The sequence below is a fragment of the Fukomys damarensis genome, unplaced genomic scaffold (genome assembly GCF_012274545.1).
Source record: "Fukomys damarensis isolate Sample0158 unplaced genomic scaffold, DMR_v1.0_HiC HiC_scaffold_16, whole genome shotgun sequence".
NCBI classification, from domain to species: domain Eukaryota; kingdom Metazoa; phylum Chordata; class Mammalia; order Rodentia; family Bathyergidae; genus Fukomys; species Fukomys damarensis.
This window is the reverse complement of record NW_022900928.1, coordinates 46,594,571-46,611,808: the sequence shown is the minus strand read 5'-3', so window position 1 is coordinate 46,611,808 and position 17,238 is coordinate 46,594,571. Positions and strand designations below refer to the sequence as shown.

General features: G+C 37.7%; 1 protein-coding gene across 1 annotated transcript in view; it reads left to right on the top strand.

Moving 5' to 3' along the window:
* Nucleotides 1-17,238, top strand: part of Maml2 (mastermind like transcriptional coactivator 2) — a 329,986-nt gene that overhangs the window by 222,787 nt on the left and 89,961 nt on the right. Inside the window, exon 2 of the mRNA XM_010633636.3 lies at nucleotides 2,294-3,871. Within this exon, the coding sequence (XP_010631938.1) occupies nucleotides 2,294-3,871 (1,578 nt within the window). The remainder of the gene's footprint in view (nucleotides 1-2,293; nucleotides 3,872-17,238) is intronic.

The window sequence follows — 17,238 nt, the reverse complement described above, 5'->3', positions numbered from 1 at the left end:
TCACTCCATGAAAAAAAAAAAAAAAAAAAAAAAAAAATGTGCCTCTTTGCTTCATTCTGTTTTCTTTGGTTCACATAATGGAACAATAGCTTATATGTTTTTGAAAACGCTGTTCAACCATACAAAGACAGCTTGATTTCCCTTTTCCAAGTCTACACTTCCTATAAAAGGCATTGATTGGCCCAGCTTCCATCAGATTCCTTTCTCTGGTCACTAAGCACCAATTGTAGAAGGTTAAGACCCGTTATACCAACATTGCACATCCACCTTAACTACATACTTTTTGCAAGGGATAGGGAATGACTGAAACAGGCATTGGTAAGCTAAGTGGAAAAAAAATATATAGTTCACAATCAGCCTTCTGCTGCCTTGTGGCCATTCCCAGGTTCCTCATGATTTTACCTGACCTCTAAACTATTTCTATACTCACTGCCCCTGGCTGCTTCCTGCCAGGTGGGACCTAGCTCTAGACCAGCTAATTCTAAGATAATTGAGTGGAAATAACAGAGGCCTTAGAACCACCCAGACCTTAAATTACAACCCAGGTCTATCATTTATTAGATATATGATCTTGGGCAATTAATTTCACCTTGCTGAGCCTTGGTTTCCCTACCTATGAAATAATAATAATAATAATAATAATTAATAATGCCTATCTAATGGAATTGGCATGCAGATTAAAGAAGATAAAGTAACCATATTTAAAATACTTGACATATAATGTATACTTGTTATGGTAATTTCTTAATTAGCCTACCTAGAAATCTTCAAGAGAGTGAAGGAGTGGCTCTAAATGAGAAATGAAGGGATAGAATGTCCTGTCTGAGAAGTATTTCTGTCTCTGATATTTTACACTTATCCTCAGCAAATATTAAATAATTTAAATGGCTTAGCAGCATTGAGGAGGCCATACTTTGACAGATATAGTCTCTCACTTTAGAAACAAATCAACAAGGAGCAGAGGACTAATCATGACTGTTTTGACCTTCTTACAAATGCATTGGCGTGACTAAGGTTTCTTTCATAATAACTAAGGCTTCTGAAGTACAATTTATTCAATGAATTAGTGAATAAAGTACTTTAATATTCATGAGCTTCTTAAATATATTGTTATTCGGAGACATGCTCTCTTTTTAGAATGTAGTAAGCATACTTGTCCTATGAACAATAACTTACTGAGTTTTTATTATAGCCAGTACTGTTCTAAACTTTTATATGCATTATCTAACTTTTTTCTGAATTAAATGCTATTGTTCCCATTTCTAGATTATGAAATTAAGGCTCAGATAAGTAAATTGCCAAGGTTACCTAGCACTCATAAACTTGTAAACACTTGTGAATTTGGCTTAGTCCCCTCCCAGAGACTGAGCTCTTAACACCTTGGCTGCACCATCTCTTAAAATCTGGATAACAGGATTCAGAAACAGGCAACCAAAGAAATGAGTTCCCAGGAAAATATGGGTTTAGAGTATCTCATTTAATAAATGATAATCTCACAGTTTTTATGTATACACACAGTATTGCCCTTTCTAGCATGAAGGGGCCAGGGCCAGTGCTCAGAGACACCCTACATCTCAGGTAAAATAATGAGATCTGGGAATAACCAGGATGTGGCACAGGGATGAATTTTAACAATATGCTTCTTGCTATCTAGCTCATTATGGGCCTGGATGTAAAACAGTGGAATTATAGAAAGAAAATTAAATGAACAATAGACACTATCTACTTGGAATTGAGAATGATTTTACTTACTTAGAGGATACTAGTGATGACAGGGTTGAAACTGCACTTGATCTTAGCCAAAAGGCCGAGAAGCGATACAGGGTTGAAACTGAAAAAAACAAGAACTTCATCTAAGTTTTAGATGTTTTAATATTTCCCAATTTCATCCAAATTTTGTGTGCTATAATCATCCATAGTTGGATGGGGAATATTTAAGCCTCCTCTGGAAAACAAGTATGACTTAGTGATTAATCTGAGGTATTGTGATAACTCCTTATGTATCTGTAGGATTTTTCATCCACTGACCTATGTACCAATCATGAAAACCACTGTGATCTCTAACCTAATTGCTCCTACAGAAATATTTAATTGTGTCCTATTTGTGCTACTGTGAATTCCATTACATTCTGGACTGTGCTCCACTTGTAATTTTCATTTTTAACTGAATCCTATGTTTCAATGGAAGCAAACAATTAAATACTATTTTACTACTGCATATTATTGAATTGCTTTTGGCTTATAGTATAACTGGATTAATATCTCATTTTTTTGTTTCCTTTTTGTCTTTCAGCTCCAGGGTTCCTTGAAAAGAAAACAGGCAGTTAACCTATCTCCTGCCAATAGCAAGAGATCCAATGGCTTTGTTGACAACTCATTCCTTGACATCAAAAGAATCCGTGTTGGGGAGAACCTCTCTGCAGGACAAGGTGGCCTCCAAGTAAATAATGGACAAAGTCAGATTATGTCAGGAGCTTTGCCTATGAGCCAGGCACCCATGAGAAAGACAAACACACTGCCACCCCATGCACATTCTCCTGGCACTGGCATGTTTAATATGGGTTTAAAGGAAGTAAAGAAGGAACCAGGAGAGACTCTGTCTTGTAGTAAGCACATGGATGGCCAAATGACCCAAGAGAATATTTTTACCAATAGGTATGGAGATGACCCTGGAGAGCAACTGATGGATCCCGAGCTGCAGGAACTGTTCAATGAACTGACTAACATATCTGTGCCTCCCATGAGTGACCTTGAGCTGGAGAACATGATCAATGCCACCATAAAGCAGGATGACCCATTTAACATTGACTTGGGTCAACAAAGCCAGAGGAGCACACCCAGACCCTCTTTACCCATTGAGAAGATAGTGATCAAAAGTGAATATTCACCTGGCCTGACTCAAGGCCCCTCAGGCTCTCCTCAGTTGAGGCCCCCGTCAGCTGGTCCTCCATTTTCCATGGCCAACTCTGGGCTTTCCACTTCATCACCAATCCCAACTGTCCCCCAGAACCAGACTCAGCCTCAAACAGCATCAGGAGCAAACCGTGCTCTGCCAAGCTGGCAGGAAGTATCGCATGCCCAGCAGCTCAAACAGATAGCTGCCAATCGTCAACAGCATGCTCGAATGCAGCAGCACCAGCAGCAGCACCAACCTGTCAACTGGCCATCTTTGACCTCTTCTGCTGTACCATCACCAGGTCCGTTTGGGCAGGAGAAAATCCCCAGTCCTTCTTTTGGTCAGCAGCCATTCAGCCCACAAGGCTCCCCCATGGCTGGGGTAGCAGGCAGCAGTAACCAGTCAAAAGCAATGGCTAACTACATATACAAGGCCAGCACCTCAACCCAGGGTGGGCACCTGGATGTGCTCATGCCGCAAAAGCCTCAGGATCTCAGTCGAAGTTTTATTAACAACTCACATCCATCCCTGGAACCCCGTCATGGAAACACCAAGCCTTTGTTCCATTTTAACTCAGATCAAGCAAACCAGCCATTGCCTTCTGCTTTACCTTCCCAGAGTAAGCCTTCTCTTCTGCACTACACTCAACAGCAGCAGCAACAGCAGCAGCAGCAACAGCAGCAACAACAACAGCAACAGCAGCAGCAACAGCAGCAGCAGCAACAGCCACAGCAACAGCAGCAGCAACAGCAGCAGCAACAGCAACAGCAACAACAACAACAACAGCAGCAGCAACAACAGCAGCAACAGCAGCAGCATCAACAGCAACAACCACCGGCCCAACCCACTCAACCTTTATCAACCCAGCCTTTGCTAAGGTCATCCTTGCCTCTTCAGCAAAAGATCCTGCTTCAGAAAATACAGAATCAATCTATCACAGGCCTGGGATATCAAGTATCCCAACAACACAGACAGGTAAGAGATCCCCAACTCCAAACCCAGAGTTCTCCAAGACCATTTAACTTGGATATATGTTTTGGTTACCATTATGCTTGTTTTGGGACCTGCGCAAGATCAAGAGCAGTAGTGGTCTTGATGCACTCATATGAAGACCTCGGAAAACCTGGTTCTCTTAGTGTACCTAAAGGCCAGGGCTCATGTTGTCTTGTAGAGCATTATTGTTACTGGGATGTTTAGCGACCAAATGTTTCATTATTAAGCAAATCCAAAGAAAAATGTCATATTATAATGTATTGCATTAGTGATATATCCAGTTGTCAGTCAGATTCTGACATCCTCGATGTTCCTTCATCTAACCAGTAAATCCGTTATTAAGTTAATATGTACTTCTTGAGTTCCTACCATGTGTGAAATGTTGTGATTAATGCTGAGTATTACAATAAGGCCAGAGGTGATACTGAGAGTATTCAATGACTATCCCATATGTGTGTCAACCAGCTGTAATGTCTCAGTACCCAACCTGTCACAGTAGATCCTGCCATGACTCCACGTGGAACATACGGGCTGAATATCAGCCCTGATTACATATTATCCCTGTATATCCCAGCCTGGAGATGGCTACAGGCTTTCATAACTATCGTTTTATTTTTTTAAGCAAAACACTTATCGGTACATTTTAGATATACATTCATCATAAGGAATTTGTACCTGTACCTGATATATCTTGCTGCTTCTTTTTTTCCCACCCCATCCCCTCAATCCCTCTTCCCTTCCTTATATACAAAAGCTTTGTTTCCACTTTTCTTTTCTATTTTCTCTCTCTTTTCTTCTTCTTCAAGAAGGGTCATAACTATCACTTTAATACTAGGTAGAAAGAATAACAACATGAAAGCAGAGATTAGGTGTCTTCCTCAGCAAGGGGAAATCAGAAAAGGCTTCTGGAAACAATAATGTGTCGGTAAGTGTTAAAGCATTACATCAGGTAGACTACCGAGAAAATAACCTCTGGTTACCTTATGTCCTTTGCTTAAAATACACTAAAGACATGTGTGACTTATTTATTTCACTTAGGAGTATATCTTCAATATGTATCCATTTTCTTATGAATGAATCTATTTTCTCATTCTTTATGGCTGAGTAATATTCCATTTTATAGAAAAATCACTTCTTCTTTATCTAGTTTCCAACGAATGGGCAAATGGGCTGTTTCCAAGATTTAGCTATTACAAACTGTGCCACTATAAACATAGGTGCGCATACTTCTCTGTGATATGATTCTTTTAGTTCTTTTGGAAAGATCCCCATGTGTAAATACCGAATAGTTTCCCTGGTGTGAATAATCTGCAATAATACAGAAGATCCTAATAAGATTACTGACATTTAGAAATGAGAAGAAAGGAGCTAAAGGTGTAGGGAAAGTGGGATGGGTAGGGGAAGGGTAATAAGGGAAAAGAAAAAAATGTGAGATAATGAAAAGATGGAAATAAAGTGTTTGTAGATGGGGGGGAGTGAAGGGAGGGCAGGGACAAGGGGAAAAAATGAGCATCAAGACTTGTCATGTAGAGGTACAAGATTCCAACAGTGAATGTAACTGTACTGTATCCCTAAAATGTACCAATAAACTCAATTAAAGCTGAAAAAAAAAGATACACTAAAGATTTATTCCATCTAAATATAAGAAAAGTGTAAAAGAGATACATGCTTCCAGAGCACATACAGGCAAGTAAGCCTTGATCCAGGGAATCCTGAAGGAGAAACCTCCTTCTGCAAGGAATGGAAAAAGGAAGGAAGGAAGGGAGGGAGGGTGGGAGGGGAAAAGAAAGGAAGTTTGAATATTGCTTTATACATGTTACCTGAAAAAGGGACATTATCTGTCCATGCTCAAAGATGGCATATTATATATCAAAGCAATATGATGGACATTATGATGGAATAGAACCTAAATACAGTAGTATTCCTAGAGTAGTTTTTGTGGCAACTGCCCAGCAAAAGTACCACAGATTGTGAGTTCAAGCTAACCTCTGCCCAAGATGTAGGCTAAGAGAACAATAGACACAAGGAAGATTCAAGCTGTGTACCAAGTAAAATCTTCAGCTCTTAGCCATTTAAAATTGTATGTCTGCATGTGTATGTTTTAATTGTGTATTATGGAGGATAGACTTGGGTAGACTAATATTTTATGCTATATATATTATATATATATATATATATATATGATATATGATGTAATCCTTTTATAATTATTCTGTAAAATAGGCAATTTTGGGATAATTTAAAAACAAATTATGAAGCTACTTTGTAAAGCTGTATGTAGGCATTTTGATTGGGGTAGGTTTAGATGCTTACTCTTAACTTCCTAGCTGCGCAACCTGAACTCTGAACTTCTCTCAGCCTGTTTCCTCACCTGTGAGGGTGATAATATCTGCTGGGATTTTACTGAGCATAAAATGAGATAATTCCCAATACAGAATCAAGAATAAGATGATTATTATGTAAATAACAATATATTAAAATATTTTTAAATAACCACTATTCTTATGTAGGAAAGGAATTGGTTTAACATAGGTAATATTTGTAAATAAATTGTAATATAAACAATATAGGAGATATAAGGGAGAACATTCCCTAATTCTTTCATTGTGTGATAAGTATGTCACAATTTATCCTCCCTGTCCCAGACTACTGACCATAAAAATGGAAATCATAACTAATGGGACAGCAGTAAGTCAGGATCTTTTGAGTAGTTACTGTATGTCTGGTATGATTTCTCCCTTACTTTGGTATTTCATTTCACCCATGTGAGGAGGGGTACCATTATTCCCATTTTACAGGTAAATGAAATGAGACACAGGATCAATAACTTTCCCAAGGTCGCACGTAATAAATAGCAGATCCAGGATTCGCATTGTCTACTTTAAACCCTATGCTTTCAGACACTATTATATAGAGATTATAAGTAGCATATGTTGGGGAATGAATGACTATTTTAGATTTTTGTGAGGACTCTCAAAAATTGTTTCTTCTAATATTGAACCCTATTAACATAATCTGTATAGAAAATTAAGACCTTTGGGATTAAAAATATCTTAATTCTCTATCCTTCAGACATGTTAAAGAAAGTAATCTTTTAAAGAAATGTATATGATATTTGACTTTCTTTATGTTACATATTATGGAGCTAACAAGAATACACAATTCACAACAAGAACTATATACCTTTGGTGTCCCATCAGCTCTTTTTTGAGAGCCTCCCTGCCACCTCCAGGAGCTCCATCCTGTTTCCTGACATACTGTTGGTATCAGCAATAAATACATACTCCTGTCCTTTTAGTCTCTGCCCAGGCTTCCAGGACCCAAGCACATCAACGTGAGCTAATGGCCAACTCTCAATGATTGGGATCATTTTTTGTTTCCGAGCACATATCATGCATATGATGCCAGGAAATTTTTCAACTCTTTAAGAAATCCTTTAGAAGTAGTAAAAGTGGTATTAGGATTTGAAGTTAAAGGCTTCTTCTGCATAAGCTTGGCAGTGGCCACTAATTTACCCAACTTCAGGAACTGAACAACATTGTCCCTCCTAGCCCGATGCTTCTCTAGGGTCTGACACTAAAGTGCTGAGATTTATGCAAATATACCAGAGCTCTGTACCAAAGAAAGTGTTGCCTTCTTGCAAGAAATCGTATTAGATGGGGTATACATTCTAATAATGGGGATATTGTTTGGTACAGAATGTTGTCTGGGGGTATCTTGAGAGCCACAGAACATTTGATAGATCATTGCCAAAACAATAATTTGCATCCTGTCAGGGTGATTTTTAAAAACAATCAAACTGGTAATGTGGCTTTGGGTTGCAACCAAAGAATAACTATGATGTGACAAGGCTGCATTTCAAGGAAAAATTTTTAAATGAGTTTTTCATTTAACGTAAGTATATCTAAGATTTTTCTGGTTCTTATTCTCATTCAGGGTATTATTGAGTTTTCTAACCTTAGAGCAGTTTTAATGTTGCAACCTACAGTATACAATTAAAATGTTTATTTTTATACCAGAAGAGGTAGATGTTACTTGTAACTAAAATCACGGGAGAGAAGCAACTGGGGATTAGACAACTCTTATCAAATAGTGTCTTAAATAAAAATACCAGTCAAGTTTTTTTTTTTTTCTGCTTCTCATTCCCATTTTGTGGCAATCATAGGAAGATTTACTATGGGATTTGCTAATTTGATCCCTTTAGCCTTGGACATGGAATAAATTTTGGCTCTCTGCTACAAAGTGGTAGATGAAATTTGTTAATCAGTTACTTGCGATTTACTCCGTAGATGTACGGATGTGAACTTCTCTTTCTGAGCTCTGAACCCAGACAGCCCCACATGCTCAGGCGGAAGCTGAATTTGGGGGCTTCTCGTGCCCCTTTCCCTTTCCTATGTACCCACTTCTGTTCCCTTTGATGGGAACGATGCCTGAGGGGTGGAGGCGGCATGATCAAACTGGTGGATGTGTCTTTATTGTTTCATGCTTTGACTAGGGGAACAAATGGTACCTGATGTTTCATAAAATGACCACAGTAGACTCTTGTCTCACTAATATTTTGAAGCTTGGCAAATAGAGACCTTCTGGCTGTGATTTTCTTCTCTTCCTGACTTAAGGGCTATGAGAGAGGACAAGAGTGACACAACAGATGCATTCCTTATTCATTTTCAAGTCACTAAACACTTATTGAAATGTGAGAGAATTATTGGCTGACCAGAGCTTATGAGGGTTCAATCCAAAAGTTCTCACCTCTTGAACCAAAATGCGATCTGTTTCAGAGCTATATAATCAGTCACTTAAAAACATAAAATTTTTCTAACATTAGATCCATGCAACTCAAGTGGATTCTATATTTGGTTTAGAATTCTCCCATGTCTAAAACTTCTGGGAGGAAAGGCAGCCAGAAAATGAATGGTTTGTTATGACTGAAACATAAATTTGTACATTTCCTCCTTAGTTTAAAGCCAAACTCCTCAATCATATATTAAGAATCTCCCCCCACTTGCTCTATCTGGGCAAGCTTATCTTCACTATTCCACATGAACCCTTGGTATAAGTTAACAAAGTACCCTAGTGTCCTCTTCCTTCTTTCTTTTCTTTTTTTTTTCATTGAGTTTATTAGTACATTTTATGTATACAGTACAGTTACATTCATCATTGGGATTTTGTACCTTTACATGACAGGTCTTGGTTCTCATTTTTCCCCCATACCCCTGCCCTCCCTTCACCCCCTCTTTTCTTCCCTATTTACAAATACTTTATTTCCATTTTTTTATTTTCTCGTATTTTTTTTTCCTTTTCCTTTATTACCTTTCCCCTACCCTTCCCATCTTATTTCTTTAAGGCAGTTTTACACATATCTGATTTTAAAGATCCATACTCAGAAAATTGTTTCCCAAGTGGCCCAAGTGGTAAAGGGAGAATCACTTTTAGCTCACATACACTGGTAGTAGTTCTAAATCTTTATTATTACCCAAGTGGAAGTGTCAGAAAGAGATAGATAGAAACCCACCAAAAATGCCTTTTTACTGGGAAAATAATCTTGAATTCAACGTTTTACAATAAAATGATGTCCAAGGCATGCCCGTGCTATAGGCTAGAGGGTGGCTGAAAGGTCTACCATTAGGCTGGTGACAGAGTTTGGGTTTAGAGGCTAGAAGCTATTTGGAGGACATCAGGAGCATAAAGGGCAAAAGGCAAAGCCAAGCCAGGTTCCCAAAGATGCTCAGAAACAGTATATTCAGAACCCAAGAATGAAGCCAATAGTGAAGACCCTCTCATCAAAATAAATTTAAATGATATAGATTCTGGAGTGAAGATGATCAAATATAAGAGCAGGTAGGTGATTATTGCAAATGACAGTGAGCATTTGGTAAATTCTATTATTATGTACCTGGAGTGACTTGTAGCAAGAAGGAAAAAAGGCAGTGTAGGCTTGTTTACATTTTTATTTTCCCTTTGCTATTTCATTAATTATAAGTTTACAAAGGGAAGAAAAAAATTTTTAATACTCCAGAAAAACTGAGGCTTAGACAAGGATACAGAATAAATTTGCAGATACATATGCTAATATAATTGGTACTGAAGAATCTTAATTGGAAAACATTAACAGGAGGTGTTTTGTGCATTTTATAGTTTTGTTTAACGTTATCACCAATTCTGTGCCAATAACAAATGATCCAATGGTAAATATTGTCAGTGCTTTTACAGGTGAAGACACTGAGGCTCAGAAAGATCATACATCCTGCTTAGATTTATAGTTAGTAATTGACCTCATTTTAAAATCTGGGCTGGCCTAAATACTACACTATGTAAGTTAAGGAAGTAGAGGTGGTTTGGATTGTGTACCAGAGCCTTCTTGGTGATATGTGTTTGAAATTTCACTATTTTTTATATTCCTAGGTAGACATCACTACCTGAGGCAACATTTAAGTCAATTCTGATGAAGGGAGGGCTCTCAGTCAAATTCACAGCACTTACTCTATTTGAATCCACAGATCTCTTTGTGCATGGTCTGCCATACCAGGAACGTTAAACTGAAGATTCCAGGCTAAATTGAGCTCTTCTTCATTCTTACCTCTGGCAATAGCTTCTATTCATTCATTCATTCAAAAAAATTGTTCAACGCTTATTATGTGTGAGGCACAATTCTGGTTAGCGCTGCTACAACTGAGAACAAAGATGGGGTCTTGGTGCAATCAGGGTACACAGAAAAATTTTTAAAAGTTCTTAAAAATTAAATAATCAGACAGCAATTTTAAATTGAACTACTTTCATCATATTACAGGCTTATTCTGCTTGTGTTCCTAGGCTAATTTGCTGCTGGGCTTTTTGTTACATCCAATCTCACTCAAATAAAAATGGAAAAATACCAAAGAAGTAGATAGGCAGCTTAATTTTTAAAGCAAAAAATTCTGTATTTTTTTAGGTTTTTTTAAATCACAAAGAAAATGTTTTCATTTTCTTTTTCTTCAGCATCATCCACTAGAATTTAAGACCCATTCAGAGTCACTGTTAGTTTCATAACAGAATGAAACCATAATTCTCACAATCATTCATTCATATGATGAAAATGTATAGAGCTTCTACAGTGTGCCAGAAACTTGGAATTAAAAGATTAAATGACCACCTTGCATTCATTTATTTAAAAGGATTAAGAAGACAGGGACCCTTCCTTCAGTCAGCTTTTGATCTGAAGGAAGTGTCTGTCCTACTTCTTAGATTCCCCTGGGATACGTATGCTACCTTGCTTAATCCTTAAAAATCCATTTTATGCAGTAAGTGAGCAAAAACCACAGGGGCGTTTCCCCTAAGTCAGAAAGTTCCATTTTAAACATTTTATTTTTGCTTTTGATAAAATAGTACTCAGTTTTCTACGTATTCCATTTTTTTCTATTTTATTTTGTTTTTGTGTGTAAACAGCTCAGAGCGCAATGGAATGAGTTATCATAAAGCAACAATTAACTTCTGTATCCCTCAATAGAGAAATAAACACAATAACAAGAAGAACATGTTAGCCTTGGAATCATAATACATAGGACTCAACTCCACAGTTAGGGAAATGGCTTCTATTATTCTCATGGCAAAGTCTTTGTCTATGTGTCTCAACCACTAAAAAGAGTTATGCATTTAAAGCATTAGTTGGCAATTTAGCCTGTTGAATACCAACTTTCCATCTAGGAAAAGAAAGGCTATAGGGTTAAGAAATAGATTTGATCCTGGAGATGCAAATGCAAGAGGGTTAATGGAAAATCTGACAGATATTTAACTGTAATGTGCATTAATGTAGGTGACATAAACAACCCCCTTTGCACCTATTCTAATTAGCTTTGCATTTTCTAATCAGTTGTTAGTCATCAGTTTCATAGAAGGGAGCGGTAGGTTTTTTTTAGTGAAATCCAAAGGAAGCAAAAACCTGTTTAGCCAGTGCATTAATCAGTATATGTACACTTTAATGGTTAATTAATGTCAGGCACAAAGACTTGAGATTCAGAAGGTGTTTACAATGAGGAGTTCTAGATTTGAAACAAAAGACTGTGCAAATGTTTAGACTACTAGAATCTAGGAGGTGTAATGTGAGGGAATCATCTTACTCTTTTACATTGTGTTTCAAGTAAGGCAGACCAAACTTATATGCAAGCAGAAACACACACACACACACACACACACATACACACACACACACACAGTTCTCTAGATAGTAATTAGAGTGCTCTGGCTGAATATTTGCATTTGATGCTATAAATCTTAACAATAAAACTGTGCTGTATTCTCCAAGCAATAAATTGAGTTGAGCATAATAGAAGGAAGCCAATGACTGTTTTCCTATGCATCCTGCAAAATCAAGTTTTCAAGGTCTCCAAGGATGAAAGAATGGGGGTGGCTGACCTTTTCCTTTTCTTTCTTCAGCTGATTCCCTCCACCCTGAATCACAGCATTTTTCAGGTTGGCTTTTTATAAGGGCTTAAATTCAGCTCCACCTTAAGGAAACATGAACTTCACAGAAAGGCTTTTAGTCTTCCTCCTTTGTAGCCCACCAGTTCATGGGCTAAGTACAGCACTGTATAAGAGGATTCAACATAATTTCTCTCTCCCTTCCCATGCTTTTTTGCTGCTACCACTGCATGATTATCCATATCTCTATCTCTTTTCCAGCTCCATGTGCTGTGATTATTGTAATATTCCCTTCAACATCCTTCTTTCCAGCTACCTTATCCATGCACAATTCTGTCTTTCTCCATGTTCTTTAAGTCCAAGGTCAGTGACTGGAGTTCCAGTTATTTCTGTTGCTTTGGTGAAATCTCCTCTCTAGAAATGCAGCTTTATCCAAGATCCAATCACTCCTTGGCATTCTACTTCATAGTAACAATGGTCTCCAGAAATGCCTTTTTCCCAACAACTTGATACCTACTAATGGCATCCTGTCCATCATCTTAGACAATTCCACACATCTTATAATCCCAGTCTCTCACTCTCCCGGCCCTTTCTCTGAGTGATCATCTGCTGCATTCACCCCTTCTCAAGCTGTGAAACAAGCAATTTCTTCCTCCTTTAGTGCTCACAGCACAGTGAAACATTTTAGTACTGTTCATATCATACCATATTATAATTTTTATAGGTCTCTGGTCCACTGAACTGTGAACTAGCAAGTTGGGTCCAGGGAGTCTCTTTTTCCTCCCTCTGAACTCACATGTTTTGTGTTTCTTATCATTGTTTTCTACCTAAAATTGTAGTTAAATCCTTACCCCTGAACTAGACTTCTGCTCCTTGAGACTGTGATCTATAGGTAATTTTCTTATATCCAAGGGCTGACAATATCTGAAAGCGTCCACCAACAAGCAAAGAGGGAAAGAAAAAAAGAAGGGGGAAAAAGTTATTATGGTGTGTGTGTGTGTGTGTGTGTGTGCATGAATGCATGTGTGTGTAATAGGCTATGTAGTCTTAAAGGAAATGAAATAAGTATAAATAACTTTCTGGTATTGATATAAATATAGAGTACTTTTGAGAACTTACACATTAGTTACTTCCAAAAATGTTATGACCACCTTAATGACCATATATGACCTTGAGCAAGTTACTTAAATTCCCTGAGACTGTGTCATCTGTAAAATTAAAATGACAACATTTATTTTGTAAGACTTGAAATTTTCCATGAAATAATCTATGAAGCATTCCACAAATACAAGGCCTGCACTTTGTAGGCAATTTGTAAATGTTAGCTTGCATCTTTTTGCAAAACAATAACTCTCCAATAAAACAGTGCAAGTTATATGCTAGTAGACACCTGCAATGGGTGAGTTGCAAAACAGCCTTTACTTGCCTCTGAGTATCTAGGCAACTAAGGCAAAAGAAACTCTGTGGGAATATAGATTTTTGTTTTTACTGTTTTGTTTTGAATGTAAAAGAAAGCATAGAAGGTCATCATTGGAGGCAGACTTTTTTCCTGGAAATGAACTCAAAAGTGCATTTATCATTGGAAGAATTAGGTAATATAATAAGCATCTTCTGTTGGAAATTTTGCAAAGGCACCATGGCACTATTTACTTTGATGTTTCTTTTATCAACCTGGATTATAAAATCTGAGACCAGAATGTGAGATTTTAATTCAATATAGACTGTTACTCTGGAAAGCTGAGATAAGGTGGTCTTAAATATAATTTTCTGAAGATCTGTTCCAACAATTTTCCCACTTTGTTTTAGCAAGAAAAGTTTCTTTCCTTCCCTTTACCTTTCTTTTTCAAGGTTACCGTGAGGCATCTCCCTGTAGAACCTTATAGGAATGCATAATTTTAATACCCATTAAATTGCCTCTGTCAAATATCAGTTGTCTAGAAAGAGTTTCCGATGAACCTGTGTACTCTGTAAAGTAGATTAGACCTGCTAGGAGTGTATGCCTCACAATCAGATTGCAGGGAGAGCTTTCCAAAACCTTTCAATACACTATAATTTTACAACTCCATCCTTCTATATACAATAAACCTGTAAATTTCACCTTCTCTCTAGTTCAAGCTTAAAAATACACCATAAAAAATTTTTTAAAACTGGTATAGATGCTTATCACTAGACAATACTTAAGAGTGGCCTGTATGCAGTAAACCATGCTAGCTATTAAAAGAAATGTAAAAAGTGAGGGCTGGGGATTTAGCTCAGTGGTTTAACCACCTGTGTTGCAAGTGCAAGGTCCTGAGTTCAATACCTGGTACCAATGAGATTTGCTGTGTGGGAGCAGTTGGGGAATTAGTGACATGCAGGAGAAATCTGAATCAGAATTTGTTGTTCAGTATTTTACCATTAGTCATTGTGTCTTGCTTACTTTCTTTGTTATAATTGCATTCTATGAATCTGAATTTTGTGATTCTAAAATGAAATTATTGTTCTCAATTTAAAATTTGACTTTTATTTTTATCAAAGTAACACATGCACTTAATTTGTAAAGACAAATAATACTAAATGGGAAAGCTATTCCATGGTTCCTCTTCCTTTACTCTTCTTAGACCCTAAAGGAATTCATTTTCATCCTTTTTAGTTGCTTCTGTAATGTTTGCCATCATATTTCTAGATGCCTCCATACCTACTACCTTTTGGCTTATGAATTTCAGGCTATATTGGTTATGGCTTGCTAGAGCATGTAAAGATTTTTGTTCTATTTTCAACCCTTTCTTCTTCACTCCTTTTGCTATTGTATAGTTAATTAAAAGTTTAACCATATCAGTGTTTTCAGAATTGATGAAAAGATAAATAATATTTATTGTTGAGAAAAGCAGCCTACAGTAATTGTAATTCGTATCCAGGAGTTAATGGTTTATTTTTTCCATTTGTGAAGTCTCTACATCTTCTCTTTCCTTCAATAGCTCTGTCAAACAGCTCTTAAAACATGTTCAGTGCTGTGATTCCCATGGATCATCTATAGTCTCTTTCTCTTCATGGATTCATTGCCTTGGGAGTTCTCTGTCCCTAGCAACAGTTCTGTTGTCTTCTAACTTGCTGATATGGCTGTCACCATACCACTTCCTGTCCCCATCCTTCCAATCCTCTTCATTCATTTCCTTCATGGGACTCTATTTCTGGAAGCTCTGTGTTTCTCATTGCTTATTTACTCTTGTACTCAACCATATCTGCTGGTAGCTTCCTGACCAAGAGTGTGTGAAGTAGAAAGGGTTTCCGAGAGATGGAGGTGTAGCTCCTTGGTAGAGGACAAGGCCTGGGGTTCAATCCCCAGCACTACCAAAAAAACATAACAAAAAAACAACAATGAGAAAACCTTGAGAAAAATCATAGCCCATTTGAAGTGATAAAAAATAAGAAACACTAAAAACATCGAGAAGAAAATTATTCATTTAACACAGAGAATGTGCTAATAGTATTTTTGGTACTACAAAGTATGTGAAAAAAGGGAACCTACTATATGCCAAATGCTTTCTAGTGACATCCCACAAAATAGGAATCACTGTGTTCTCTTTAGAGATCAAGAATTTAAGAACAGAGGACTTGCTAATTTGTTCAAGGTCATACAGCTAGCAGGTAGCAGAACTGGAATCCAGGTCCCTGTTTGTCTGATTCTAGCCACGCTCCATACACTGCATCTCTTAGCCAAAAACACACACGCATCACCCTTGTCTTCAAAGAGTTTTCTCAGACTAGGGATGGAACTCAGGACCTTGTGTTTGTGAGGCAGGTGCCGTGCCACTGAGCTAAATCTCAGCCCCCCAGTCATGTGTTTTATCAGCTATGACTTAGTTACTTTTCTCATTACTGATGCAAAATACCCAACAACCAAAATTAAAGTATGAAAAGTTTATTTGGCTCACAGTTTGTAGAGATTTCAGTTCATAGTTGGCTGGCTCCAAGGTAGAGTGGCATGGCAGAGGGGCATCACAGAGGAGAAACAGAAGGCAGAGAAGGCAGCAAGCAGTAAGCAATGAGCTACCAGCAATGACCACAGCAGCCCTCTTCCTGTCTCTTATCTAAACTACCCATGCTGGGAGGGTAGAAGTCACACCCTTAATCCTCACATCACACCCTGTGTCAATCCCAGAATCACATCCTTGATCCCAGCAAAATGCACCCTAGACCCACCTTCAAAAAGCCTCACCTATGACTACATGAGACTTTGGGAGACATCTAGATATAACCAGAATAAGCTGTCAGGCTCTTATTTTCAGCCTCTGTGTGCTCTTTTGTGTCTGTGTACATGTGTGTGCCTTTTCAGGCTCAGTGTGTGCTTGTGTGTGAGTGTGTTTGTAAGTGTGTAAAATTTAACTGTTTAATCCAATGTCATTTGTGTAGTACTATGGACATCGTTTTATTACTGTATTTTCCATGAAATTCTGGAACAAAGTTATTTCCAAAGGAGACTTTAGTTCTTTATCCCCGTATTTCTTAGGCATTAGGCAGTTACAATCTGATCTAGTTATAACTGAAAATATGTTAGTGGTTTCACTCTTCTCCCTGGTGGTTTTTGGCTTCTGTGCCCGTCAGTCCATTTGCTGACATTTGTCACATTTAGCTCTTGTCTTGGCATATCCAGGGCCATTGGTGGGGAATAACTGAGTAGAAAGAGGAACACTTACTTCGACCTATATATTATGCCAGCAGGTTATGCCAGGCTCCTGTTCCTGGAGGTTTGGAACAACATACCTTTAGGAAACAAGGCAGACCGGTAAAAACAAGGGAGAGAAACACTAGAAAGGATTTTTAAAAATCAGTGAAAAAGCCAGCCATGCTGGTGTCCCCCTTGTAATCCCAGCACTTTGGCGGCTGAGGCAGGAGGATCAGTAGTTCAAAATTAGCCGGGAGAACTTAGTAAAATCCTGTCTCAAAGCAAAAAAAAAAAAAAAAAAAAATGTTTT